Source organism: Pelecanus crispus, chromosome 1 (assembly GCF_030463565.1).
Source record: "Pelecanus crispus isolate bPelCri1 chromosome 1, bPelCri1.pri, whole genome shotgun sequence".
NCBI lineage: Eukaryota > Metazoa > Chordata > Aves > Pelecaniformes > Pelecanidae > Pelecanus > Pelecanus crispus.
In genome coordinates, this window is record NC_134643.1 from 31,223,119 (window position 1) to 31,250,703 (window position 27,585).

A 27,585-nucleotide genomic window follows, 5' to 3' on the forward strand; every position below is an offset into this window, starting at 1 on the left:
GAGGAGGAATGGCCCCAGCGGGACCAGAGGAACCACTCAGGCCCCTTGTAAACACCGGGCGGCGGGGACGGGGCCGCCCGGGGCCCTCCCGGGGACCCCGCTGCCACGGGCGACCGGCGGGGTCCCCACGGCGGCGGGGTCCCCACGGCGGCGGGCTCTGACGGCTCCGGGCCGTCCCGCCCGTCTCCCCGCTCCCCCCCCAGCGCCCGGCGGCGCCGGCCCCGTCCCACGGCCCGGGAGGGCCGCCCCGCCGCCCCGGGCCAGGGGCCGCGCAGCCCCCGGGAGGAGGGGAGGCGCAGGGGAGCGGAGGGCCCCCCCGCAGCGCACTCACCTCCCCGCGCCGGCGGCCCGCCCGCCCCGCCGGCCGCTGCCATGCCGCCGCCGCGCCGCTCCCCCCGCCCCGGCGTGAGGCGGCCTCCGGCAGCCGAGCTCCGCCCCGCCCCGCCCCGCCCCGGCGGGGAGCGCGGCGCCAGCCGGGGCTCGTAGTCTCTGCCCCGGCCGCGGGCGAGGAGGGGCGCGGCCGCGCCGAGGCACTACGTTCCCCGGCGTGCAGCGGGACGGGGCATATAAGTGGCTGGCGGCGAGCGCGCTTCAGTCAGTCGGTCCGTCCGTCCGCCCGCCCGAACAATGCCGCCGGCGCCGGGCAGCCGCGGCTGAGGAGCAGCCGGGCAGCGGACGCGCTCGCCGGCCACCGCCGCTCCCGGCGGGAGAGCGGGGGGGTGGCGGCGGGCAGAGGCACGCCGCGAGCATGTGGATACCCACGGAGCACGAGAAGTACGGCGTGGGTGAGTGCGTGAGAGCGAGCGGGGCGGCGCGGAGCGCAGCGCATCCCATCGCATCCCATCCCATCCCGCGGCGGAGCGGGCTCGCCCCGCCGGGCTGGCGTGGGCTGCTGCCGTCTCCCGTGGGAGCGAGGGCAGCCGCGTCGCCCTCTCTGCGCGGCGGGGGTCGCGGCGGGGAGCGGGGGTCCCGGCGGGGAGCGGGCCCTTCCCCGGGGGCGCAACAAAGGGCGGCCGCTGCCCGAGCCGCGGCCCCGGGGCCGGTCCCCTGCTCCGAGGCGGCCGCTCGGCTTCTCCCCGCCGGCGCTGCGGGGAAAGGCTGATGTTTCGCGGGGAACAAAGCAGCCTGAAAAGGCACCGCTGGCGGCGGCGCCCCGGCGGGGAGCCGGGCTCCGGCGGCGGCGCCCCGGGGCGGAGCGGGAGCGGGGCCGCGGGCATTGTTCGCGCGTCGGGGGTTTTGTGGCTGCTTCGGTGGGAACCGGACAAAGTGCCGCTTGTGGCAGTCGCGCTTCCTTGCCTATTTATTCAACCGCCCGGTGCGGGGCTCTGAAGCCCCTTGATTTGACTTGCGAAGTGATCGCGGAGGCTCGCTGTGGTATTTTTTTTTTTTTTTTTGACCCCCCCCAATTAGAACCGCCAGCACCGGGTGAGCTCCGGTGGCTCGTCCCGGACAACAGCCCCCTCTGACACAGATGCAGCCGCACTGTTACGCGGACCGGCTAGCGTAGCGAGCAGCTTTCCGTCCGCCCACGTCGCGTTTGACCGCGGAGCTGTGGCTCTTGGGGAGCAAGCGGGAGGAGCGCGGAGCCCTCCTTTGTGTTCGTGTCCGTGCGTGCGGAAGCGGCGCCCTGGCAGGCGAGCAGCGCGGGCGCCAGCCCCGCGCCCCGCCGCTCCGTCCCGTTTGGAGATCGTCCCAGGTGTTGCCGTCTCCCGAACGTTAAATTACAGAGGTCATCGGTGGGATTTATTTTCTTGACTTCTTTATTTGCCAGGTCACAGCTGGGCTGCGAGATATTGATTAGTCCTGCCACCCGCCTTTCTTTACGAGGATGGGCAGAGGCTTAAAAACCACTCTGGGACTCCCTGGAATGGCATGCTGGATATTAGCAGTCAAGTATTTCAAGCTGCAGCCCTCCTCTCGGTCTATTTGTTGGGTTTTAAAATTTATTTTTGAGCATAGTGTGCTATTTCACAACTGAAGCTTTTTTTTTTTTTTCTTCCCTGATTTATGACCTAAAAATCACTCTGGAGCATCTTCTATAATACTGAGAACAAGCAGCCAAACACTGTTCCCCTTATTTGAATAACTAGCTCCGGTCACTAAACAATGAGGTGATAGCCCTTAAATAAGCTTTTCTATGTGTAGTGAGCCTTTTCAGGTACTTACACATGGATCACTGTCCGGCTCTTCCTCACGTATCAGGGCTGGTGTCACTGAAATCTTATGCCTTCTGAAGAGATACAGTTGTGATTTCTCAAGAATTCCTTTGGATCAACCAGAAAATGCAGTTAACTGCCAAGATCCTCTTTATTAGTTTAAATATAATATCGTCACAAAAAGATGCTTATTCTTATTTAAATTCATTCCATGGTTTTCTGTCATTTGCCTTCCAAAAGGCTATTCAAGATAGTAACAAAAGGCCACTGTTCAATTTGGGTCCTCTGTACCCCTAGGATGGGGGTGATATCGTGATTCATATGACCATTGCAAAATGTTGAAATACTAACCTAAAGTAATACAGTTTTTCTCTTGGACTGCGTTTGATGCTATGTGCTCACTCACCTGCATGATGAGGGCTGTCTGCAAAATCTTCACACCCAATTACCGCGTAAGCTATTGTGCTCTATAGCAGTGGTAGAGAAGGCAGGAGAAAGAGTTGTATCTTGCTGTATAATTCTTTAAACTTCATGTAAAGTGAATTTCATAGATCAAACTTGCATTTTGCACCACAGACCTGCTTATATATTTTCTTTTTTTAGTGATGGGATTATTATGTTTCCAAGCAGCCTTTTTTTAATACTGATGCATTTATCTGCCCTGGTAGAATGGGTGCATTATAAAATCCCTTGGAGAATCCCGATTAGTTGTACCAAGCATATGTATCCTTTGTATAAAGAGCTCAGGGCTTGCATCAACATCAGACCTCATCTGCATTTTCAATCTGAATTTTGCAGCACATGCTGTGTGCTGCACATTTCTGCTGTGACATGCCAAAATGGATGAATAACCAGGCAACAGCCACCTGGTTGCACTGAAGGGTTGCTGGTAACCAGGTGGCTGTTCCTCAATTGCACAGCCTGACCGATTCCCACTTTGAGGGGTAGTTGATACAAGTAACAGTCTTCCGCAAATTTTTAAACTTCTGCTTGCTAGCCACTGACAGTATCTAATTGCTTTTTACTGAGCAGGTTGCTTTACTTTGAGTTCATTTACTAGTAGGCAGGCACGCTGCCAGCTCACTTCCTAGTAGATAGACATACTGCCATAATGAAGAACATTATTACACTTATAACTGCAGTAAAAAGGGTGTCACGTGTTTTTATTTCTAAAGCTATAGATTTTTGTCAGTTATGTATTATCCCTCGGGATGCTAAAGGTGAACTAGGCATTGGGATATTTCTGGTCTGAGACAGTTTGCTTTGTCTGGGTTTTGATATCTTTATTTTCAGAACAGAAGGTTAAACTTCTGTATTTCACTTTGAAATCCCATATGTTTTGAATTGCGCTTTCAGCTGTTGTGTCAAACTAGCAATGGCATCGCACAAAAGATCCAGTGGTCAGTTATGTGGAGTATTTAGTGCAAAGTATGCTGATGTAAGGGTAGGAGAGGTAAGATTTTTTTTTTGCTGTTAATAGTATGTAAATCTGGTAGATGTGTTAGCCTGAATATAGAGGATCAGTTTCTTTTTGTCTCACCAGATCTGCAGGTTTACCTGAATCTGTAAGGATGCAGTTACGCTTTCTGGAATGTAGGCGATTCGCCTTCTTATACTGAGCACAAAGCTTCTCGGTGTTTCTCAGGAAGGCCTCTTTTGGATAAGGATGGAAAGATTAGTTAAGAGAATAATTAAAAACAGTTGCTGAATGCATCATCTAATTTATAAGCAGAATGGTATTCCAGATCCTGAAGTCATTCTGTACAGCAAGATATACCAATTTAACTCGGACAAGTTTAAATAGTGCTTGGTATTTTTAGTGTAGTTAAGCCATAAATCTGCCTTCCCAAGGGGGTATGAAGTGTGGCCATCTCCTATTCTATAGATGGAGAAACGGAAGGATCAAATTACTTTGTGCTGTAAGCTGAGGCTTATAGGAGGAAAAAGACAGGGGTGTATTAGTTGATCACAGGAGCAGTATTGACTAGCACATAGACAAAAGCCAGATCAATTGGCTTGTGACCTGTTGTTCTGAGTTGCAGCCAGACTAGTCTTGCTAGCAATCCTCTTGAAAGATAGCTAAGACATCTTTATCTTCATGCTGTAATCGCTTTTTTTTGACTGCAAGCTAACTTTACTGTAAATGAGCTTGGTTTGTTCAGCTCAACAACAAAAAGACAAAGGCTATGTGGTTAATGTCACACTGTATCTCTGTCAAAAACTGTGCTAGACTTCTAATGTAATGTGTTTTGTTTAACACAATCACTTCTTTTCATCCATCCCCAAATAGTACAAATGAAGCCTTCAATCTTATTTCTTCCCTTTCTATATTGATCTTGCCTCACATTTCTATGTGGAATTCAGTTTGTATTTTTGCTTTACACTAATATGACCACTAATAATGATCTATATCCACAACTTCTGTCAAGCTGCCTTATAATTGTTTAGGGGTGAGGCAGGGCAATACATAGTGCATTTTGGGGCTCATGAACCCCATTTGGCTAATGAACAGTTGGAGGATGATCTCTGTTCTCTCGTTACAGCTTGTGACTGTTTGTGGGCCTGGCCACCTGCAAATAAGTGAAGGTGAGGTACCGTGGGGCACTGAGATGTAGTTGGCAGGATACCAGTGCTCTCTTCACTTCACTGGAGCAGTGGGAGCCAATTCTCCTTTTATGAAATACTCCCTGAGTTCTAGCTATCTGAGATGGAAAACGCGTGGGTCTTTGCTATAGGAAGATTTTTGACACATGACACATTGTTGTGGAGGCTTTTACAACAGTTTAGGATGTCAGTCAGATAAAGATGATATTTTCCTGGTCTTCTATATAAGCAGTAACTTTCAGTGTCTTTCAGAAATGGAATGAACTCGACTCACAGCTTTTGGACAAAAAAAAAAAAACCCAAAACAACCCACTGACTATATTCTGTTGGAGAGTAGAATATGAAGGTGGAGATTTTAAAGTCATTTTGGTCATAAGACTAGCCTTAACTTAAGTGTTGATGAAGTGGTGAAATTACCCTAAAATAAGACTAAATCAGGAGTTTTAAATGGATTTTTTTAATAGCTGCCTCCAAAAATCTAGAGTCTTTAGTATGGATGTGGTGTTTTGAATGTCTTTTACCATCCAAGGACAGCCCAGAGCTGGTTGGTTTATTAACACCTTACATAGCGCCTTTCAGAGATCTCAGCTTTCCTGTTCACTACATATCTGGAGCTACTGGAGAAGATTTTTGAAGGCTGGTGTTATTTCACATTTAGCTGTATACTGATGACACTATGTTTTTCTTCCTCTTTCACTGTGGTGAGGTTTTTTGCCACCATTCTCAGTTTCGGACTTGTGTGGCTACTAGCTGGGTCAGGTTTAGCCAAAAGATGATGGAACAGTGGTGAATTAAATAACATACAGAGTGAAGGTGAGAATGTAGTCTCCCTGCTGAAAGGCAGAATGGTTTTGTTTGTTATCTAGCGCAGGCTAATGTAGTCTGTGATTGCTTCTGGGAGCTCAGACAGCACGTGATGGAGTCACTAACTCCTCTGTCAAGGAAGCTATAATTGGTTATTTTACGCCTACCATGCAGATATCAGCAACTTTTTGCACTGCTGCAAGAGTGTCTGCCTTTGACACATCTCTTTGTTTCCCTAACCTGCAGCCCAGAAATGGAAACTTCAGAATAAAACAGAGTTTCACATTTGTAGCCTGGTTCAAGGTGAACATGTTTTCTACCACATTCCGTAGTTTCCGGCTCATTTCTGAGTGTAATTCAGCATGGAGATTTTGGTCTATAAAGTTCTCCATAATTTGAGGCTTGGGATCAGGGAAAATCCTGAGGAGAACATTTTGACTGCTTGGATCATTTGTGACACTTGAATGTATCCAGCAACTGAGACAAGGCACTTTGAGCGAAGAGTTTGCACCCCTGGGAGATGTGTTGCTTCATTTCTTTAGTTTTGAGAGACTTTGAGTGTTGTGCATGGGTGTTTTTTTTGTGGTTTTTCTTGCTACTAGATTTGTAGTTGATTCTGTGAAGGTACAGGGGAACAAACTAGGTAACCCCACAAAGTCCTTTCAAGCATGTCTTTGTGGTTCTGCACAGAAGGGTTGAAATCCAAAGGTTTTGCTTCAGTTTCAGTCTGGAATTTCTTTTGTTACTGTGGCATTTTTTGCATGTAACCGTGTACATAATTGAGTAACATCTTGGTTTGCTTTTCCTCGTTTTCTTACTATTTGTCCTCTTGTGAGAAGTTGGGCAGAATGCCTCGGAGGTGACTGCTGTCCCCTTCCCAGTGATTTGGAAGCCAGGAGACTAACCTGGAGGGAGATACCCATTTTTATTTATTAGTTGCATGCATTTAATTTGTCATAAATGTCTCTAACTATGTAATACAAAGGATTGATTTTGTTTTGGAGATGATTAATAGAAACATAAGATGATGTTTAGAAAGAGTTTTGAGAGATTTAATGTGCGCTACTTTCTTAAGGTCAAGTCAACTTTATCTGTCACTTCTGAAGGATGTTTGCCAGCAGGTTCTTTAAAATGCTCATAACAGAGTATCTGGAACTTCTGTAGTCAGTACGTAGCAATCTTACTATCAGAAAGTGTTTACCACCGGAGTAGTTTTCCTCTTACATGTATTGTTACGTGTATATGAAGGCTTGCCAAGACTGTTTCCTTTTCCTTGTATGAAATAGCTCCAGTTATTTCGTCCTTTCCTTGTAGATAATGTTGTTCTTATCTTTGACCAATTGATCTATGTTCAAAACTGGACAGGAAAGCTTTATCAGGTAAAGCAGGAAAATTTTTTTAGTGTGTGCTTTAGGCAATGAGTCTGCCTGTCATTCCTGGTGTGAGGTTTGCAATAGCATCGCATTGACTCATGTTCAGTTGGGAACTGCTAATCAATCCTTCAGATCCTTTTCCGGAAGACTGTTGTCTAGACAGTCATTCTCCCATCCTGTATTTGTCAGCTGATTATTTCTGCTTATGTGTCCTTAGCGAATGGCACTTCTTTTCCATACTATTCCTCCTGTTTGTCAGCCATGCTGGCTCCCAAATTTCCTTTCTCACATAAGCCTGTTGGAAGCACCTTGTCTGACAGCTTTGAGAGACGCAATTTAGGACCTGTACTTGCTAACAGAAGCAGAGCTGGCTCATCATGCATTGCTTCTCTTAACAACTAAAGATGCTTGGATGCCACAATGATTTACCATTCGTTTGCCTTTGTATGTTTAAAGGAACGTATTTTTTCAGATCTTTACAATGACAAGAGACTGAAGTGATAGCTCTCTTCTGTTTTTCTTCAAAATGCATGTTTCTAGTTATTCAGAATGCATGTTCCCAGTTATACAGTTTAAAGATGATATGATAACTTGTCAACTCTGCATTCTTGGGCACCTGAAATGTTTTGTTTGAAAAAAAAGCCCATCTAACTTCCAGCTGCTCAAGGGTGGATAGGAGACCTGCCAACTGTGCAGCTCTGAAAGTCACCTGTGCTACAGGGACAAAGAAAGAAGCTTAGATTTTGCAATTTATAATGCATTGTGATTGGTTTTTTGTTGTTTTGAGTAAGAAAATAGGATCAAATCAGTTTTGCAGGATTGAAAAAACACCAACACAGTCATCTCAGGGGTTGAGGTAAAAAAATGTGCTCTCAAGGAGAGCTAATATAAGGGACCCCCCCTTGCTGATACTGATTGTACCTTTCATCTTTCCTCCAGTTAAAGAACCAAGTCAATTTATTTTTTTCAGATTCACATGTGATTGTTTATCTACTTTAACAGTAACAGCTGAAATCATTACAACTGAAAGTGGGTGAAGTCTGTTTACTCAGCTCTCTAGTACATTGAGTTTTGTTTTCTTGATAGTTTGTGTATAGAAAACCACAAATCGTAGATGAGGTAATAGACTTGAAAATGGCGATGTTAGTTAGCAGCACTCACAATAAGAATTCCTCAATAATATTGAGGAATAACATTAAATTTATTACAGTTTTGCTTTCTGTGTTACTGGATTTCAAGTGTGTGTCCGTGTCCTTTCAGGACTCTGGAAGCAGGCAGTGGCTGGTCTTGCGCAATCAGTAGCTGAGTGATGAGCTTGTTCAGTTCTTTCTGCAGCAGAGAAGAGATGGAGTGCCCTTTCAAATCCATTACTTGGGATTTCTTGGTTTGATTTTTATTGTTGTTTGCACTGAACTTACGACTTCTGAGTTTTATTTAGTAATGCAAAATGAGTTCTTAACTATAAAGGTGTGTACTAACACATTTTCATGACTAATTTGCATTGAGTGTATAGGAATCTTTATATGCTGTGGATAAGAGGTGAGCACCAACTGCACAATAGGGGCTCTTCTATAATAGAAGTTACTGAATTCTGTTTAGTTTTGATTTTTAAAACAAAGCATTTTCTTTTGCTAGCGTAAATCATTGCCCACATAATAGGATAATGTTTCCGTTTTTTGAAACTCTCTGAAATTACAGGTTGCAGTGCAGAAAGCAAATGATTACTCCATGAAGCCTTATTTTAACTTTTCTCCAGAGTAGTGTAGTGAGCTAAGCATATATGAGATGCTGCGGCAGGGGGAAACCAGTGCTTCTGATGCTTTGTTTTGTGACCTAAGTTACATGCAAGTTAGCCGCAAAATTATATATATAATTATATATAAATTATTATATAATACCACATTTCATTATGATTTTATATAGCAATGGGTAACAGCTTGATGCTTAAGCTGTAGATATGTTGTAGACTAAGTACAAAATAGTTGTACTCATATGAAATAGCATTCATGCTTTTGTAGATAATGTTACCCACAATATACAATATTATTTTTCTGAGGAAAAGCCCTGTTTAAAGATGGCTATTTGATTTTAAGTGTACCGTCTGATTTTTTTTGGGGGAAAAAAAGTAGCATTGGGAAACTTAAATGTCATCTGTGGTTCATAATGTTACTTCTGATTCCATAGGTACAGCTGTGAGGTACAGTCCCTGAAACTAAGCAGTATAGAGATGGGTTGCGGGTTGTTATACTGATTTTTTTTTTTGTAAGTGATAGTGGTAGTTTTTATAAGGAATAAAGTTGGCTAATATTTTGTACCTTGAAGGAGTATGCCTCTTTCCTAGGCTGTGTGGTTCCTTTCCTAACATCTGTACTAGGTCTGTTAATACAGTGAGAATACAGAGCTTGACTTGCAATTTCTGCCTTTGCATGGGATTCAGAATTGCTCCTTCTGGTGTTAACCTTGCCTCCCCTCTTACTGTGAAAAAGAAGGAAGAAATCAGCATGTATTTTTAAAACAATTTAGTGGACACCAGCTGGCAGAGCTGCTGTGTTATTCATGGTTAATAGTGGAAACTTCTTAAACATTCTTCACTTATCTGTCTCTTCCCTATTCCTCTACCTCCCCCCCCACCCCCACAGCCCCCAGCTTCCTTCCTTTTTTTTGTCTGTAAAACTTCAGACAAAAAAAGAGGAAATCCTAAGGTGGAAAACAGAAGATCCCTGTTCTTCTATTTCGGTGTAAGAGAGCACGTGTTGGTTCTGTACAGAGTTCGTTACTGTAGCTATACTTACTAATCTTCTTCCACCCACCCATATCAGAAAAAAATTGTGTAGCTAATTATAACTCAAGCCAAAATGATATTACTTCATGATATCCTTTCTTCCTCTTGGAATAACAAGACCCAAAAGCTAAAATTCTTCTCATTGGGCCAGATGTGGTTCTGAGTGTTCAGCTGTGTTGAACAAATGGGCTTATTCCTATTGCTTGCCAGGTTGAAAAGGTAAAGTAAGGGTGGAGATGTCTGCCTGCACATATTTTTCCATTATATATGTCTTGGGGAACATATGTCAGTGATAACAGTAAGCATCTTGAGTTACAGATACTCCAGTTGCTTACATAACTAGAAAGCTAAATTAATAACTTAAACAGTTTTTCTTTTTTGCAAATCAGATCAGAAGACAAAAGGACTTGTCTGTCTCTTTCTACAAAAGGCCTAACTTGTATGCAATGATTTAATTATCAAAAGACTTTGAACAATTTCTTTCCACCAACTAATTGAAAAAAGCATTCAAAAGTAAAAGATGCTGAAAAGAGGTAAAATACCAGAATAATATCTATTTTTCCAGGAAAGTGTGTGTTCTTGCATGCAAGGCAACTGTTGGTTTTAGAGTTTAATGTTCTTTGGAGATGGTATCTGGAGATGTAACATGGTAAACAGTATTCCAGTATTCAGAGGGATCTGAGGTAATGGGCTCTCCAAATTCAGAGACAGGGTAATATGGAAATCACTTACTCCATAGTTACCTGAAGAGTTATTTTTTTAAGCTACTGTCAGTGGTTGCTTCTGGAAAACGCTATTTTTTAAAACTTTTTTTCATATAAATAGTAGCTTTATTGCAAACTGAGCAATCATACTGTGCTTTAAGGAGGAGTATTTCAAACTTGCTCCCTTGATGAAAAGCCTTGGCTTCCTGGCAGCATGAAGGATGAATGGTGTCAGTCTTGCTGCTGCTACCTGTCTGTTGGTCAGTGTTAGACCACATCTGCTGCTTTTGTGTCTTCAAGCTTCAGTGTGGGCATGCATGTTTACATCCAGAAAATTCACTGGGAAGTCTTAAAGACTGAAAATTGTTGGGTTTTAATGTATTTGCATGCAAAGGAAAGTGTTTCTTCGTTTCGCTTTGCAAAGACTCCATTCTGCTGAATAGACTGGGGCTTGAATAGCAATGCCTCTAAAAATGTGTATGTAATGGGTATATTAAATGACACCAGTTTTAAAGATGGCTGAGAAAGTACAGAGGTTAGTTGTCATATTAAACAGGCACAAATTATGTGGTTCCCTCTTTTTCCCACAGTAATCAGAAAAATGTAACCTAGTAAACAGAAAAAGTTCAACTGTAACATTAGAGAAATCACATAGGTTTTCATGATGATTCTTATGAAGATCTGGCTGAATTTATATTGATAAATATTGCCTCTGGCTCTCTTTTTGAGCAGCCGGTTAACGGCATCGTAATTGAGGTGGAAATGTGGTTGTACAGCTGACAGATCTGCGGTCTTTATCAATGTGCCTTGCCTCTCTTTGTGGGTTCCTCAGCAAAATAATGACCAAGTAGAAAGGGACTGGACTGATGGGGAGATGCTTGCTTTTAGAGAAGCAGAGGTCCACAATAAACTTATTTAGCTAAGTGTTGAATGGACTCTTTTAAACTAGCAAGTTAAACTCTTTTGGTTAATCTATGAAGTGGATTTGTTGTTTGCAGAACTGTCATAAGTTTGGCTTTTTAATGACCTCTGTAAAATGCCATTTATGTTTTTACATACCTTATGCAAAACCTCAAAAGCACTCTGCAGGCTACAAATAGCAGGTTTTACGTAAAAATATGGGGTTTGTGTAGGATAGGAATATGCACAGCTACAGTACCATATGTTAAAGTAATTCAGGAAACTCGGAATAGCATATTGTTTTGAGTATATGTGTGGGGAAACTTTGGAGAGCAGAAAGTAACCGGGGACCAGCATGACGGTGGCCAGGCCAGCTCTGGTGCTCGCCCAGCTCTGGCCATGCGCTTCCTCCCTGCTCCCTTGTAACAGCTTCTGTGATGAACAGTTGAGAAGAGCTGCTCTGGCTGAAAACTAATCACTTTTTTGGCAGGGAGGGATTTCTGCTGGATCAGCACCTCTAGCTGGGCTCGGGTTGTCTGCCAAAGTATGTGTGCCAGCATGGGGGAGGTGAGGGAGGGTGCAGCTGGAAGTACAAAAGATGGCAGGACCCCAGTGCTCGTTGTGTGTCTTGCTTGAAGTGCCTTGCAGCCACAGCATACCAGTGCTTCCTCGTGCTATACTGGTGGTGCCAGCGGTGGGGCTCTTTCAGCCTTGAATGGGACCTGGCTGCAGGGTGAGCCTGCTGGGTGTGTGGCTCTGAAGGCCCTGGCTTCCTTGGATGATGGGGGGGGGGGGCTGGCTTGCTGCTGTGCAAAGGAAGCTGCTTTGCTCCGTCAAACCTGCAGGTGCATCGGATGAGGTGTAATGGAAAGCTGCAGCCTGAAGAGAAAGGTAGTTGGTCTGTCAAAGAGTATATGGCTGTTTGCATGGGGCAGGAACAAATACCAAGCTGAAGTAGTTTAATTGTATGTCTTGTCATCCAGCTGTTTGGTCTGGATTCATGAGTGTGCTGTTTACTGAACCCACTGTTAGTTCTAAAACTCTTACAAATTTTAGGTTACTCCTACTTGCTAGTGCTGTTCAGATACAGTCTTAATTTGAGCACTTTGACCAGCGTGGTAGTAAGTGCTTTCCTATTCTAGAGGCTGCTTAGTAAGCAATTGCCTGTCTTCTCTATATCAAACTTTGTCTCCACATGCAACAAGAACAACTGCCCAAGCACATGTTTTGGACGTTAAGTTGGGACTGGTTCTTGTCAACTCTGAGCAGGCTTCTAAAATAGTTTGAGTGTCACAAGATTAGAAACTAAAAACCTCTAAAGGTGCAACTTCAGTTCTGTGGATGTAAAATTTGTCTAACTGCCATGGAGCAAAACTTTTTGAAAAAGGTAGAACAGTGACAGAACTGAGAACTGGTAAATTACAGCAGGAGTTCAGTGAGATGTAAGTAACAAAATAAAGGAAAATGAGCACAGATGTAATACTTCTAACATCCTTCTGAGAGGTCTGTGTATCATTGCTGCATCCAGAACTTAAACAGATAAACTTTGAGTCCTTTCAATATAGTAATATGGGAAAGAAAAATGAACGCTTCTGCCTGATAAAATAAAAATACATATTTTAGAATGGTAACATAATAATGTGGTTGATATGAGAACTTGAATGCCCTCAAATTAATGAGAACTGCCGCTTCTCATAAAATGATGGCTTTTAAGCATTACCATTGCTGCTGCTTCAGTCAGGACAGTTCTGGGGATAACTCTGAGGAAGAAGCCTTGGCAGTTGTTCCTTCCCGCTATATCTACTAGTCTTGTCCCATTTTCTCCTTTGCTGTGGATGTCTCTGTGATAGCCCTCCTGGAAACTGTTGGTGGAGTGCCCGGGCATCCTGCACTGCCACAGCCATGTTCCCTTCTTCTGGCTCTTGTCCTCCATCACCCAGCTCCTTTGCCTGACTGCTGTCTTTTCTTTAGGCCCAAAAACTGGGACTCAAGCTTAGAGAAAGTACTCTTTTGTTAATTATGCAACATTTGTTTTGTACCAAAAGTAACTTTTGGACACATGAAGAGCACCTTTAGCACAAGAGGAATTGCTTGATTTGCCCGTGATCTGTGGGGATACCAGACTTTTCAATGTCTCTTAAATGTGAAACGGCATCCTTACAACTTCTCTGGTATGGTAGCTATAAAGCTAGGAGGTGACATATACATAATATTTATCATATTGGAGGCATTTTCTTGGGTGTCTTCCACCCCTTTTTAATTAGAGTAGTTATGAACTGACTTCTGTGTTCAAAGCATGGTTTTTTTTAATTTAAAACACCCCCGGGAGTGTGTGGTGGGTGTGCTTGATGTACAGAAAAGTATGAGAATAGGTACTGGAATGTGATACAGAGCCTGTGTATGTATTTTTTCAAGTTTCATCAAGTTGGCAGTTGCCTTGCTTGTGACACGCTTCCAGTTGCTGAGTGTTTTCGACAAGTTTTCATACATGGATGGCTTTGAATTTGTGTGTCCCTGCTGTTCAGCCCTACCACAATGAACTGGGAGGTGAGGGGAGAAAAGAGCTATTGTATGTCTGATAATCATTGGGATGGCTCAGATCCAGGATTCTGTTTACGAAAAGTTCCATACCATGACCTTAAAGTATGTAACTTGTCTGCAAATGTCAGTATTTACTTTTTCCCCCTGAAGTTTTGAATCCTTGAAGCACCTTTAAAATTTACGGGCAGGCAGTTGTTATCAGGCATTGGTATTACTGTTGCTTTTTGCAAAGATAGCTTACGTAACCCTTAACCTTCACATCTGTATACATGCTCCTTGGTTCTTGGGTTGGTTTTTTTTACAAATCTACAATACCAGTTTGCAAAAGGAAGTGCTTTATGGGTGATACCTTGTACAGAAGGGTACATACAAAGACAATTTAATGATAAAATATACAAGTGATTTGGAAAAGAATAGCTTGGTCTCCTCAGATCTATATTTAATAGGAAAGCTGTTTGGGCAGGTCTGGCTTTGCTTCTTTTTAGTTCCAAAGGTTGGATACTGAGTAATTCCATTATGTGGTCATTTTTCTTCTTCTGTAGAAGACTTTAGCTCCAGAAATTCATCAGTGTGTAGTTCAGCCATAAAATTCTTTGCCTTTTTCCTGGTATTAGTTATTACGTACTAGCTAAAAAGAAATTTGTGTTCTGTATGGATGTTGACTTAATGAATGTGTGAAGGCATTCCTGCAGCCTGTGGTATGTCCTGCAGGCCCTGTGGAGGCAAGAGGAATGCTGTGGCTTCAGATGTTGCACCGAAGCACTGACACTGCTAGTATAAAATGTTGCAGCACATAAACAGTATAGCATACCTGATTTAAATACCTCAAATTCTCCAAGCTTAGAGATGGAGCAGGATTTCATATAATTTGCTTTGTAATCTCATACCGAGCTCTCTTCAAGTCAGCATTATACGCTCGTGTGTGTGTGGGTGAATAGCACTTGGCAGGCTTTTCTGGCACTTGGCTCTTCTAACATCTTCTACAATAATGACTTAGAACCAGAACTTCTACCCTTCCCCCTAATTAAATTACCCATGTGCTTCTCCCAAATAACACAATCCTTTCTGCACTTTCTGTGCAACGTTAGTTTAGGCTACATTAGTTTATTTTTCTGATAATATGAAAAAGAAACTTATCTGTACAGTTGTGTGGAGTTACATACAAATATCTTATGCCAGTTATTTTGCAGTTACTTACAAACTGTTTTTACCTAGAAACTATTTGCTTTGTTACTCTTGCAAAGGTGAATTGCTATGCTTTGTTACTCTTGCAAAGGTGAATTGCTATAAATCATGAAGTGAACTGAAAACGCTTATGTTAAGTATTTATTTTTATTTGTAACTTTTTTGGAGGGCCTTTTTTGAAAATAGGGAAGTTTGCAGGTTGCTGCAGCAGCTTCAGTTGGAAATGGAGACTTGGACAGATGTGCCTAGGAAGTTAGATTTGGCAACCCCAATGGTCAGGGTGGGTCAGAGGACGGTCAGTACTGGGCTTGGGAAGTGACTGGATGAGGGATTATGGAGCCTAAGTTAAGTGACAGGCAGGGGCAGAGAGGTCGGAATTGTCATGTTGTTTTATCAGGTCATGAAGTGGGACTTGCAGAAGGGTTTACCAGTGAGCTGACAGAGGGAAAAGCTGGTAGTTGGGCATGGAGAGTGAGGAGGAGTTATGACTGTAGTGAAAGGCACAAAAATATAAAAGTGTGGGAAGCTTTGCAAAAGCTTTCTTTGCTCCACTGATGGTCTCTTTGTGGCATCTGCTGCCTGCCTGTCCAGTAAGGAAGTTGTAATTAAGGTTTGCTGCAAAACTTGCAGAATAAAGATGGTGGGGGGAGCAGATCTTCTGGGCAGTCATTCCTGCACAGTGTGCTGTCAGGGATTGTGGTTTGGAAAGGATATATAACATTACTTGTGGTGCTAAATGGATCTTATTAAAGCACACTTCAGAAACAAGACCATGCCAAGATTTAAGTGCTCAATTCAGCTTGAATTTTCATGGTATCTTGTTTAGTTGTGTGGTTTTAGGTGAGGACCTCAGATTTGAGCTTTCTGTAATCAGTTGTATTTATCTTAGTTTGTAGGTCATGCGGGTTTTAGTTTGCTAGATAACGACTCAGAAAGATTCTTGAATGTTGCTAATGAGCTTTGGGCTAATCAAAAGTCCTTGTCCTGTGGTGCTAAGTAAGGGCTTGCTGTTCCTGAACCTATACAATCCTCGCTTCCAGAAGGCTGCTTGGAAACTTCTGGTTCAATGTTTAATTGTGACCAAAGAAGAGTGCTTGAACTGAGAGCTCACAGGGTGATGCTGTTTCTTGTGTTAGGGGCTCTAACCATTGAGGTGCTAGTGCATTAGCTAGAAATAGGCAGTACTTAGCTGCAGCTCGAGGATTCGGTTGCTGATGTGACCTACAGATGACAGAGACAGTGGTTGATTTTGAAAGATGTAGACACTACAGGTCTTATCTGTATCTGTAAGATGTTGTTGTTAGTGCTGCTTCACCAAGGTAGTGGATTCTGTCAGTGTCCTGTTGCTTATGGGAATCAAGTTTGAATTTCATTTGTAAGTGAACTTTCAAGTGGCAAAACCATTCTTGATTAAATGACATGTTCACTTGGCTTTAAAAGAAATGCTTTGTTTGCTGTACAAAACATATTAACATTCCCTGTATTGTCTGTGCCATCTCATTTCACCTCAGTGAAATGTAGAGACTAGTAGAATTTGTGTACCAAAAATATCATTTATTACACACTTTTCTTTTTATTTTTTTGTTCAGAAGTGTAGAAAGTGATGAATGAGCATGATTTTGTTGAACTAAGGTTGATTGCACACTGCAGGACTTTTGTGTTTTTGAGGCTGCTGCTTAGAGCAAGTGTTCTGGGGCTGCTGGCAGGCACTTTTAGTTAGAAAACAGGGTAAGTGTGTGTGTGAGTCCATGTGTGCCAGTACTGCTCAAAATACTATCACAAAGGGCTGTTGCAGGGAGTGATAGGAATTGAACCTGTGTTATCATGGACTCTGTGCAGCAGAAGTATGATGAATGCCTACAATATTTGTGAAGTGGCCTTTTTAGTGATGAATCACAATGGATAATATTAAAATGTTTTAAATGCCTGTTCTATCTGTAGTTCACTTCTGTAATGTTAAATGTGTATTTGAGAGTGCTTTGTTATCACAAATATGATTGAAGTTTTCAAGTAATACAGCTGTGTGTGTTTTGTGGGAGACACTGGTGACCTTACTAAAGACCGAATTCAGGCCATTCGGCTACTGTCCAAATGCTCTGCCAGCTTAGCTACTTGACCACCTGCTTCTGTTTTTCCATTCCCTTTGCAAATGTAGGTTTTGTTCGTTTTCTGGCATCTCAGCATTGCCTTTTGTAAAGAAAGAAATTAAATCATGTGGGTAAGGTCTATGCTGTAGACCGCTTGGGGGTCTTTGCAATTCTTGCAGTCATTTGAATTTTCATTAGCCATTCAAGCATGGGTTTATTGGAAAAGAACAGAGGATGACAGCTTCTGCATCTCCATGCTTGCTTTCCCCAACCTGGCTCATACACTTCAGATTGTAAGACGCAACAGCAGCCATGTAGCTCTGCTCAGTCACACTGTAGCTTTCTTGCTCTACATGAGCTTGGGGGTTATCCCCAGTGGAAAAAGTCCAGGTAGCACTGACGTGCTGCTGTGGTGTGACGGTGGTATTCCTTAAACTGTCAAAACATGCAGCTGAAGTTCTTTGTTCATATCTTTTTTTGACATGGAAAAATAGAGGAAAAAGGAAACGGGTTGTAAATCTGACTTGGAGACATAATGGTAAATGCCTTTGAGTATGAATCCCTTAATAGCCTAACGTGGTTGGAGTGTTGAATGGGGAGTCTCCAGTAATGAGTTACGTTCCCACATCTACTACTGATCTGCTCATTGACTATGTCCAAATTACATGACCTCAGTGCCTGGTTTGTAAAGCAGCATGCTGAAAAGCAGTCTGTCACTGCTGACTGAAAGCTTGTGTACTTGTATTCTCTGACATAGCTGAGATAGTTCAGGAGTTACGTCTGTGGTTGATGAAAACTGAAGAAAAAAGGGTTGGCTGTTCTGTGACTTCTCACTGTTAAACATTGCTATCGGTTTCTAAAGTTTCTGTCCCATTTTTGTAACAGATACAACCATGATGCAGTGATTTGGGTGCACATGGATTTTAAGTTTAAAACATTTTAAAATAGAAAAATCTTAAATTACTTCTGGTATCATATGAATGTCAAAGGATTGTTTTTATCCTGCACTTTTAAAAATGCATTAATTAAGTGGACAGAGTTGTATCTCTCCTGCTTTTATCCATTGCATCTGAAGAGTGCCCTGGAGAAGCCATACCCTGAAACACTCTGAGTCCACGAGGCCATGGCACAACTCCAGCCCATCCTGACAGTACCCATGTTGCAGTGAGTGCTCATAGCATTGGTTGTGTGAAGCCATATTGTGTGTCTGCAAATGCCTGGTGGTACCATGCTGCTCAGAATGCATCTGTACCTGGCACTGCCATCTGTATACAGAAGTGTTGCTGAGTGTAATTTACCATCACCTCATGGTGAAAGAGGGTCCTGGCTTCACAGCTTTTGCCACCTTTCTGTCTTTAGAGACTAATACATGCATTGATGTTCTCACAGGCTTGGCCTACCTGAGTGAATAGGATGGAATATTGCAGAAGCTGTGCAGATGGCTGAAGAACACTCACTTTTCTTTTAGTGTTTGCTTCCATTGCATTCTGTAATACCTGCAAGAAATGGCATCTTTCAGAAGGTCGCTTGACTACCTGGACTGTCTTTTGCTGCTTGTTCGGGCAGGAGACGGAAGTAGGCTGAGCAGGTGCTGGCTATGGATTTGATCTAAATATAGTCAGTTATGCACATTCTTGCAATATTGGCTGGACAAGTGTGATGATGTTAGCTGGCTCTATTGCTTGTTAGACAGATTACAGTGACTTGGCAATGCTGAAGTGGGAACTTTGGCCTGTGAGGCACAGTCTGTTAAGAGGGTTGAATGCCTACACGTTCCAGCATTTGAAAAAGTATCTGCTGTGTTAGGGTGATGGGATCTGGCATCAGGTTGTGGCTGTGCAGACTTCACTGAGATGTGTAGGGGGGCCTGCATGAGGTCCATGTAGGTGTGGGATTTAGGAGTTTGCTGGATTGCCCCATAGTGTCTGGTGGTCCCAAGGCTTCCCTTTGACATCCTAGAGGATTGTCATGAGGCTCCCAGGTAAAGGTGAGGCAGTGTAAGTTGTCAACAAACTTAGCTTCCTCTATACTGTCATGCTATAGAGGCTTCAATGGAAATGTTAAGAATCCTTTAAGAATAGCTTACTAGTTTTGATAACTTATTTAACAGAAGTGGAACACTTAGGCTCCCACTCTCAGGCTTTCTGCAGTAAATATTTATGTTCTCTTCTGATTTTAATCTCTTGGGTACCAAAGATGTACTTTAAAGCCAGCATTCCTTCACTCTTTTCTTTCTTTTCCTCCCCTGCTTTGTAAAATAACCTACCACAGAACAAGCCCACAACACAAGATGAAAAATCTTTGTTTAAAAAAAAAACCACACAAAATTCCTGAAACAGGATACAAAACAGTATAACTTCTACCAATTAGTCTGTAGTATTCTGCTTTCAGGGTATTAGAAAGACAATGAAATTAAACAATGCACAAAGAAACAATTTTCTTTTTAAAGCTGGCTACTTGTGAGCATTCACAGTTTGGGGGTGGAAGTCTGGCTTAGTGTCATCTGATACAGAGGAAGATTTCTGGTGTTGTGTCCTGCTTATAAAGTTTCTACTTCCCAAGTAGCAAAATATTGTATAATAATTGTGTATTATAAAGATAAGTTGAGGAGAACATTACCTCTTTGAAACATTTGCTATTAGTGTCTTGTGCAAGTCACATGCTGTCAGCTGATTTTTAGTGTCAAATGGAGATTTTTTTTTGTTCAGTGGTGTACACACTGTGTCACCAAGATTGCTATATGCCAGCAATGTGCCACTGCAAGTTTGAAGTAGTAGTATCTGGATTAAGATAACAAATAACAGCTTTTCTTGAAATACCCTAAAGAGAGAGTTGTTAGAGCGTCCAAGCTGTCCAGAGACTTATTTACTTTTTTTAACTGGCTGCGTGCTCAGGATATCTGGGCTTTAGCCTGGATAGATTTTGACATCTGTCTGCTAGGAAGAGTTTAAAAAGGTGATGAGGGAAAATTAGTGTTTTGTTTCCAAATTGTAAGTAATCAACATAAAGCCCAGGTTTTTTTTTTTTTGTGGCTAAAATTTAGGGCCTTATTTTTCAAAATAAATGAAGAAAACTGGAAATTCTGTGATGCAATGCAATGCATAGTTTTGCCTTATTTTTTTTTAACCTTTTCAGTTTTAGACATTTGGACAAGAGATGCTACCAATGTCAAAAGCAGTTAGGTGTAGCAACAGCTGGGTTGAGAGCTGATCATTTGTTTGCCCTACCTTATTAGGTTACTGAAAGAAGAAATGGGATCAATATTCTCTTTGCTGTTCTCCAGACATTGCCACTGGACAAAGACTTATTCTGGCTTGAAAGTTTGACTTTGTTATGTCATGTTAAATATGATGTGAACATGCCATACATGAGCTATTGATAATTTTTGTGTAGTCTGGAGAGAGTGATCTTGGTTCTTAAGCTGTTTTGCCCAATAGAATCTTAAGTGCATAAATAAATCTTCATTGCATTAGTTTTATGTGACAAATTGTATTCAGTGTGAGTGGCCAACAACTGGGGGGGGAGGGGGATGGGGACTGATTGATAAGAGGTGTTTGAAAATACTTGCTAGAAAAAAAAAGGTGCTCGTCAATTTTTTTTGTTAATATTTAAGCTTCTTTAAGGTTTGGAACCAGGAAGGCCTTGTTATCAAAAGCAGACTTCATGATAAACAGATCTGAAGTACCTAAACAAAACCAAACTCTGATTACCCATGTCTGTCAATCAGACTAGAAGCTTGTCAGCTGCTGGGAGAGAGGAGCAAGCAGAAAGGAAGGGGAAATGGACAAGGTAAAATTAGAGTTTCTTAAAAAATGTCTATTTATCCTAAGGTATTTCTGAAATACTTTTATTTCCTATTGGTATTTCTGCTTGATATGAAGATTTCAGTAGTATCTGTAATGCAGGATTGGGATTAACATTTTTCAGCAAGATCAGAGTATTTTTTGATAACAGTGCTTTCATTTATTTCTAGATTTAGCACAGTAAGTCTAGAAAACTTACTTTTTGGACTCTAGCATGTACATATCTTCTGTAGAAACAGCTGCTTTTACAAGATTAAGTTTGCCTCAAATATCCAAATTTCTTTTTAAATTGCTCATTTTCCTTATGTTTTATTAGGGTGTCAATGTTATCCTATGTTCCAGATAAACCCTGAAGGACACAGAGAATCCCAGGGCTATGTGGACAGCCTGTTAGCTCTCCCAGTTGGCTTAACTATAGGGAACATCTGTAATTCTTATAGGAAAACAAAAGGTCTGTTGGTTTTGGGCAACACTCAACAGCTATTTCTTAGACTTCACAGTTATTTCTGATGCTGATGTATCAAACAAAAGGAGACCTTGAAGTCCACCACTATTCAAGTTCAGGTGTTTCACCTCCATTGAAACTTCCTCATTAGCTACATCCATGACTTGTTAGTTGTACTCTGCCCATAATTTGGAGATACAAAGTGGGAACACACTAAAAGGGAAAAGTGGTTGGAAAGAAAATCTGAATTTGGTAAGATGAAACCAGAGAGCAGATATTTAGGAGTGGGAGCTTGAAACAGCAGATATTTAGGAGTGGGAGCTTGAAACTGTCAAGGGAAGTATTTGAGAGAGGAGACTTGGAGGCAATGGAAGGAAGATTTGTGAAGAAGGGATATATGGGAGCTCTGGCAGTTGTCAAAGTCTGCTTAGGCCCATGGATGTGGGAAGATAAATGAATCGGGAGTGTCACCTGTTGTCTCTAGTTGAGCAGCAGCCTCTTTATTAGCCATGTCAAAATGCTGGACAGTGGAGATGAGATGTTATTTCCCATGTTCCGCAGACAGAAGTAACATCCAGCCTGTCTAGCTGGCACTGACCAGCCGGGAATGCGGGTGCTCTGGTTTCTTCTCTGTGCAGGCACTGTGTGTACTGCTGTTGTCCTGGGCCGCCATTGCCCTCTGCAGCCTGAGCTGAGCAGGTGTGCTCAGCCCTCTTGTAACCTCTTCCTTCAGTTAATCCCCAGTAAATGTCCTTATGTCTGGCTCTTCTTCAGGTTCTTCCTGCATGCCTTGCAGCAGGTCATTGCAGAGAGAGTCAGTGGCAAGAAGTCAATGGGACTGATTTGGGGAAGTTGGAGCTTGGGAGTTGTGAAAGTGGAAGCATCTCAGGCAGGAGCTGCAGGAGGGGAAGTGAAAACAGACTGATGATTAACAGCCAGATGTCTGTCCAGGACTCCTTGTGCTAACTTGTTTGGATTTTTTTGTTTTGTTCATGTGCTCTCCCCCCTCTGGTGTGTGTATGAGAGCTCAGGTCTGGTGCTGACATGCTCCTGTTGCTTCTGTTCTGCCTTGCCTGGTGAGCGCCGAGGTGTACATGTGCCTGCCTTCCCCCAGGCCCCTCTTGGTACCAGCTTGGAAGGTGGTGGAAAGTAGCTGCAAAGGCAGTTCTTCCTAATACCTGCTTGTAACAAGAAAAGCATTTGAAATATCTTTTCATTCAAAAAGTATGGGTAAGGCTTCAAATTATTAACTCAAATATAGCATATTATTTTCATACAATAGTTTTCAGAGTTCCCAGAGGACATCAATAGCAGTGGCTTAAAAGCTATCATTAAATATATTTAGTGTCTAGCATGCTAGAGTCCTGAGGCCTTTAGGTTCTATTGTAATAGAAATAATGGTCTCTATTGCTGTCTAGAGATCTTCCCACTCATCCATACCCAACATGTATGCCTTGAACTGGCCATGTCTTACGTACAAGTTCCTTGTAACTAAACAATAGTGGATTGGTTTAAAGAATACTTTGAGGGTATTCTGTCCCTCCGCAAATGTCAATGTGGATAGTCTGGCCTGAGGCTGCACCAGGTAATTGCTGACAAAGTTTAGAAAAATAAACAACCTGAGTCATGATGTAAGAGAACTTAAGACTTGAACTTGAGAATGCTTAAAATATGCCGTCAAAGCACTAGTATAAGCTACTAGTATAAGCTACATGTAATTAATTCTAAATTAACCTCCACTGCATACTTGACTATGCAATCTAATAAATGTGTATGTAGGCTGAGGTGTGTGTCATGTAATGTAAATGTTGGAACTTTGCCATACTGGGGTAGGTAGGAATTTAGTAGGTTAGAGTGCCTTGTTCAAGCTTCATGGCAGTCTGGCATGTGAGGAATCAAGACTTATCATGGGCATTCTTACTCTGGTAAGAAGTGATCACCTCTCCCTGTTTCACATAATATAAAACAGTGGTACAATTTTCAGCTAGTCTAAATGAATTTTGAAGTGGGCATAATGGAGTGAATTTTGTTCTTTATTAATAGACTTGTGAAACGGAGGTAGTGCTACTGAAGATACTTGACCCTACCTAAACCAGAGAATGGGGGGGAACTTGGCTTTTTGCTGTAAAACCAAATGTATGTAACTATCTTAATAAAAGTGGATATTTATTTTTAATAATTCATAGACATAAATATATGCTAAACACTGGATCTTTGGAAAAATTTTACTAGTGTTACTTCAAGTAGGTATTGTTTTAATGAGTCATTTTGATAAGGTATTATAACTTATGATTGGCAGCTTCTCTGGTAATTAGCAGACAACTTTCCTGCATAAATTGCTTTTTTGATATTAATGAATGTAATGTTAATCAAAAACACTTTAACTCATATAAGCAGGCTAGTGAAAAGGATAATTACTGACAGCTACAAAGACTCAGGAAAATAGTGTCGATTCTCAGTTAATTTTAATGACTGTTTCTAAAACTCCTGGAAAAAGAGCTTTGAGATTTGTTTTTAAAATTAAATTGTGCCTGCATTTCTCTCCATGCACAGAAAAAACTGCTATGTGCTAGTTCTCAAAACCAGTTGTAGTGAATTTTTTTTCCAATGGGCCTAGCACTACTTGCTGTGTCAATGTACATATAGTACTGTCACTTTTCTTGTACTGGACTTGTTTGTGCCTATGATGATTCAAATGATTGACAAAATGAAGTCAAGCCTTTGTATTTTAGGGACAGGAACTCTGATAGAGATGAGCACTGTTAGAGATCTTCCCTGTCTGGGTTTATGAATCTGTGCCAATGTTTCTGTAAAATATGAGAGCGCCTTTATCCTATGGAGGAATAAATGCCAGTCTCTGTTTCTTACAAAGTCTTTGCAGAGAACAATTGTTCTGTTACAGTAGACAGTGCTCAATGTAATGATCTGTAACTTTTCTTCATGAAACGTGGAAGCTGTCTTAAATATGAGTAAAGCGTGTGCTTTCTTCTCTTCTGGAACTGTAGTAGAACTTAGATGTTTAAAGTAACCACTTACCCCAGCAAATATATAGGACATCCTTTAAGAAACATTACTACTTCTACTGTCTTAATTTTTTTCCCATGCCACTTTCTTCAAAGAAGTGCAAGCATAGGCTAGACTTAAATGGACTTTTTGGTTTTTCCATTACTACATGTCATATAAAGCTTTATGCTCAGTGAACATTGACAAGCATTTCATTACGCAAGGCTGTTAAAACATGCAGTTACCACACCTTGCTTGCCACCATTTTTTGCCACAAGTTTTCTTTAGCTCTTCATTGCAGTTCCTTTGTCATCTTTGTGACCCTTTGGACTCTCTCCAGTATGTCCATGTCTTGTACTGGGCACAGTTCTGGGTTCCAGGTGGGGCTTCCTCAGTGCTGTGTAGAGGGGAAGGAACACCTCCCTCAACCTGCTGGCAATCATCTGCCTAATGCAGCCCAAGATACCATTGGCCTCCTTTGCCACAAGGGCACACTGCTGGCTCATGTTCAACTTGGTGTCCACCAGGACCCCCTGGTCCTTTTCTGCCAAGCTACTTTCCAGATGGGTGGCCCCCCACATGTACTGGTGCCTGGGGTTATTCGTCCCCAGGTGCAGGACTTTGCACTTCCCCTGGTTGAACCTCAGGAGGCTTCTGTCAGTGCATTTGTCCAGCCTGTTGAGGTCCCTCTGCATGGCAGCATGACCATACTAGGCACTCCTCCCATTTTTGTCATCAGCAAACTCGCCGAGCGTACGCTGCCCATTGTCGTGGTTTAGCCCCAGCCAGCAACTAAGGACCACGCAGCTGCTCGCTCACTCCCCTTGCCCTGGTGGGATGGGGGAGAGAATCAGAGGAGTAAGAGTGAGAAACACTCCTGGGTTGAGATAAGAACAGTTTAATAATTGAAATAAAGTAAAATAGTAATGATAATAGTAACAATAAAATAATAATAATATACAAAGCAAGTGATGCACAATGCAATTGCTCACCACCTGCCGACTGATACCCAGACAGTTCCTGAGCAGTGATTGCTGCTCCCTGGGCAACCCCCCCCCGCCCCAAGTTTCTATACTGAGCATGATGTCATATGGTATGGAATAGCCCTTTGGTCAGTTTGGATCAACTCTTCTGGCTGTGCCCCCTCCCAGTTTCTTGTGCACCTGGCAGAGCATGGGAAGCTGAGAAGTCCTTGACTAGCATAAGCAGTACTCAGCAACAACTAAACCATCAGCATGTTATCAACATTCTTCTCCTACTAAATCCATAACACAGCACTATGCCTGCTGCTAGGAAGAAAATTAACTCTATCCCAGCCGAAACCAGGACACCCATGTTGAACAGGGTTGTATGTCGTATTGACCCCTGGGGGGTTAGTGGCCTCCAACTAGACTTTGTGCCACTGATCACCACCCTCTGGGCCTGGCCATTCAGGCAGTTTTCAACTACCTCACTATCTGCTCATCCTGCCTGTATTTCATCAGCTTCTCTGGGACAGTCTTACAGGAGACAGTGTCAAAGGCCTTACTGAAGTCCAGGTAGACACTACCCACTGCTCTCCCCTTGTCTACCAGGCTGGTCATTTCACTGTAGAAGGTTATCATGTAGGTATGTGTTTGTACAGATGTGTGTTTAACCTGTAACTCTTGAAGTGTTGCTCTGACCAAGTTTGCTTCAGAATCTGTACTATTTAGACCACAAATCTCTTCCTAGGCTTCCACACTTAGAAGCTATGAACACTTCTGTTTAAGATAAATGACTAATGCTATGCTAGTTGAAAATAAATACATTTCATTAATTGTTGAATGCCTTAATGTTATATTTCAAGCTGAACTTTCAAACCTTGGAATGTCTTTAATTATTTCCAGATTTTTTTAAAGATATTTCATTAAAAGTAACTAAGGAGTGATCTGCTGTAGCTATATCATTAGTCCCCTGCTTAGTCTGATTTTATGTGATTAAGCTTATCTGATTGCAATAAGCCTTACACTGTTCAATTCAAAGGTAAAATTACAAGAAGTTCTACCATGAATTTCTGTGTTAAGGCTTAATATAAGCAACTATGAAATGAAACTTAAGCTTGGGGGACAGCATTATGATATTTTTGCCTGTTGGTTAAAAAGAAGTAAGCCCCCCACAATTGTCAGGTTGCCATGGAAACTAACTTTTCACTTTATTGTTTTGGAAATGGATGTGCCTTATGTACACACCTGAACTGTTTCAACTGCAGCAAAAGTAATGGTAAACAAGCTATGTGAAGGTAACCTTAAACCTCTTGCTTAAGCACTTTTTGTGTAAATCTTACAATGAGAGAGTTTGTAATGATGTTTTTACATTGAATTTCTGTTGTACTTGTCAAATAGAACAAAGGTTTCTGCTCTGGTGACTTTAGCTACCTGCTTTTCCTGAAGTTATAGAAATGAATGACAAAAGAAAAGCTCTAGTCCTTTTGGATGAGATTGTACCATGTTCAGTAGAGCATTCAGTGAAGTTCCTTGGGTCATTTCGTGTTATGGGCTTTGTTTATTTGAGGGGGTTTCTGTGTTTCTTAACTGAATTTGTATGACTAACACTAAGGAGAACTTGCTAAACTAGGAACCTGTAGTTTAAAATGTTCCAGGTTGGGTATTTTAACATTGCTACAGTAATGAGCTACTGAATATATAACTAAGTGGAAGGACATGTGAGGCATGACTGAAAGATTTAGGTAGTTGTGGAATATTCACATTCTTATGTAGAAACAAATGCCTCTTACAATTGTAGGTGAGTTTGCCAAACTGTAAATACTGGTCTGTGGCACATGGTGACATCTTCCACAGCAGAGATGCAGAATGTCTCTGAAGTTACATTTGTCTGAGCTTGGTCCTGAGAGGTGATCATCAAGTACACACAGCTACCAAGTTTATCTCTCAGCACACAGTCTTGACCTCAGGCTTTGAGTGTGTCCTTAGGTGACACATGCATCGCTGAACATCTAAGATCCTTGATTACACAAAATGAAATAAAGACCAAATTTCTTACCTCAGTCACTGACAAATTTCAGTGCGCTTGTTTCTGGTGGCACACTCGGCAAATAATATAATGTTAGGACAGTAAAGCTCTCCTTTGTAGCATCAGATGCAGAAGGGAAAAAGCATTTTCTGTAACTGTAAACAATAACTTTTAAATTTTCATGTTGGATGAGAGGGAGTACCTCTT

General features: G+C 42.2%; 1 protein-coding gene across 1 annotated transcript in view; it reads left to right on the forward strand.

Moving 5' to 3' along the window:
• The first annotated feature begins 748 nt into the window (after nt 1-748).
• Nucleotides 749-27,585, forward strand: part of DOCK4 (dedicator of cytokinesis 4) — a 262,080-nt gene continuing 235,243 nt past the window's right edge. Inside the window, exons 1-3 of the mRNA XM_075727861.1 lie at nt 749-793; nt 1,411-1,736; nt 3,513-3,609. Of these exons, the coding sequence (XP_075583976.1) occupies nt 749-793; nt 1,411-1,736; nt 3,513-3,609 (468 nt within the window). The remainder of the gene's footprint in view (nt 794-1,410; nt 1,737-3,512; nt 3,610-27,585) is intronic.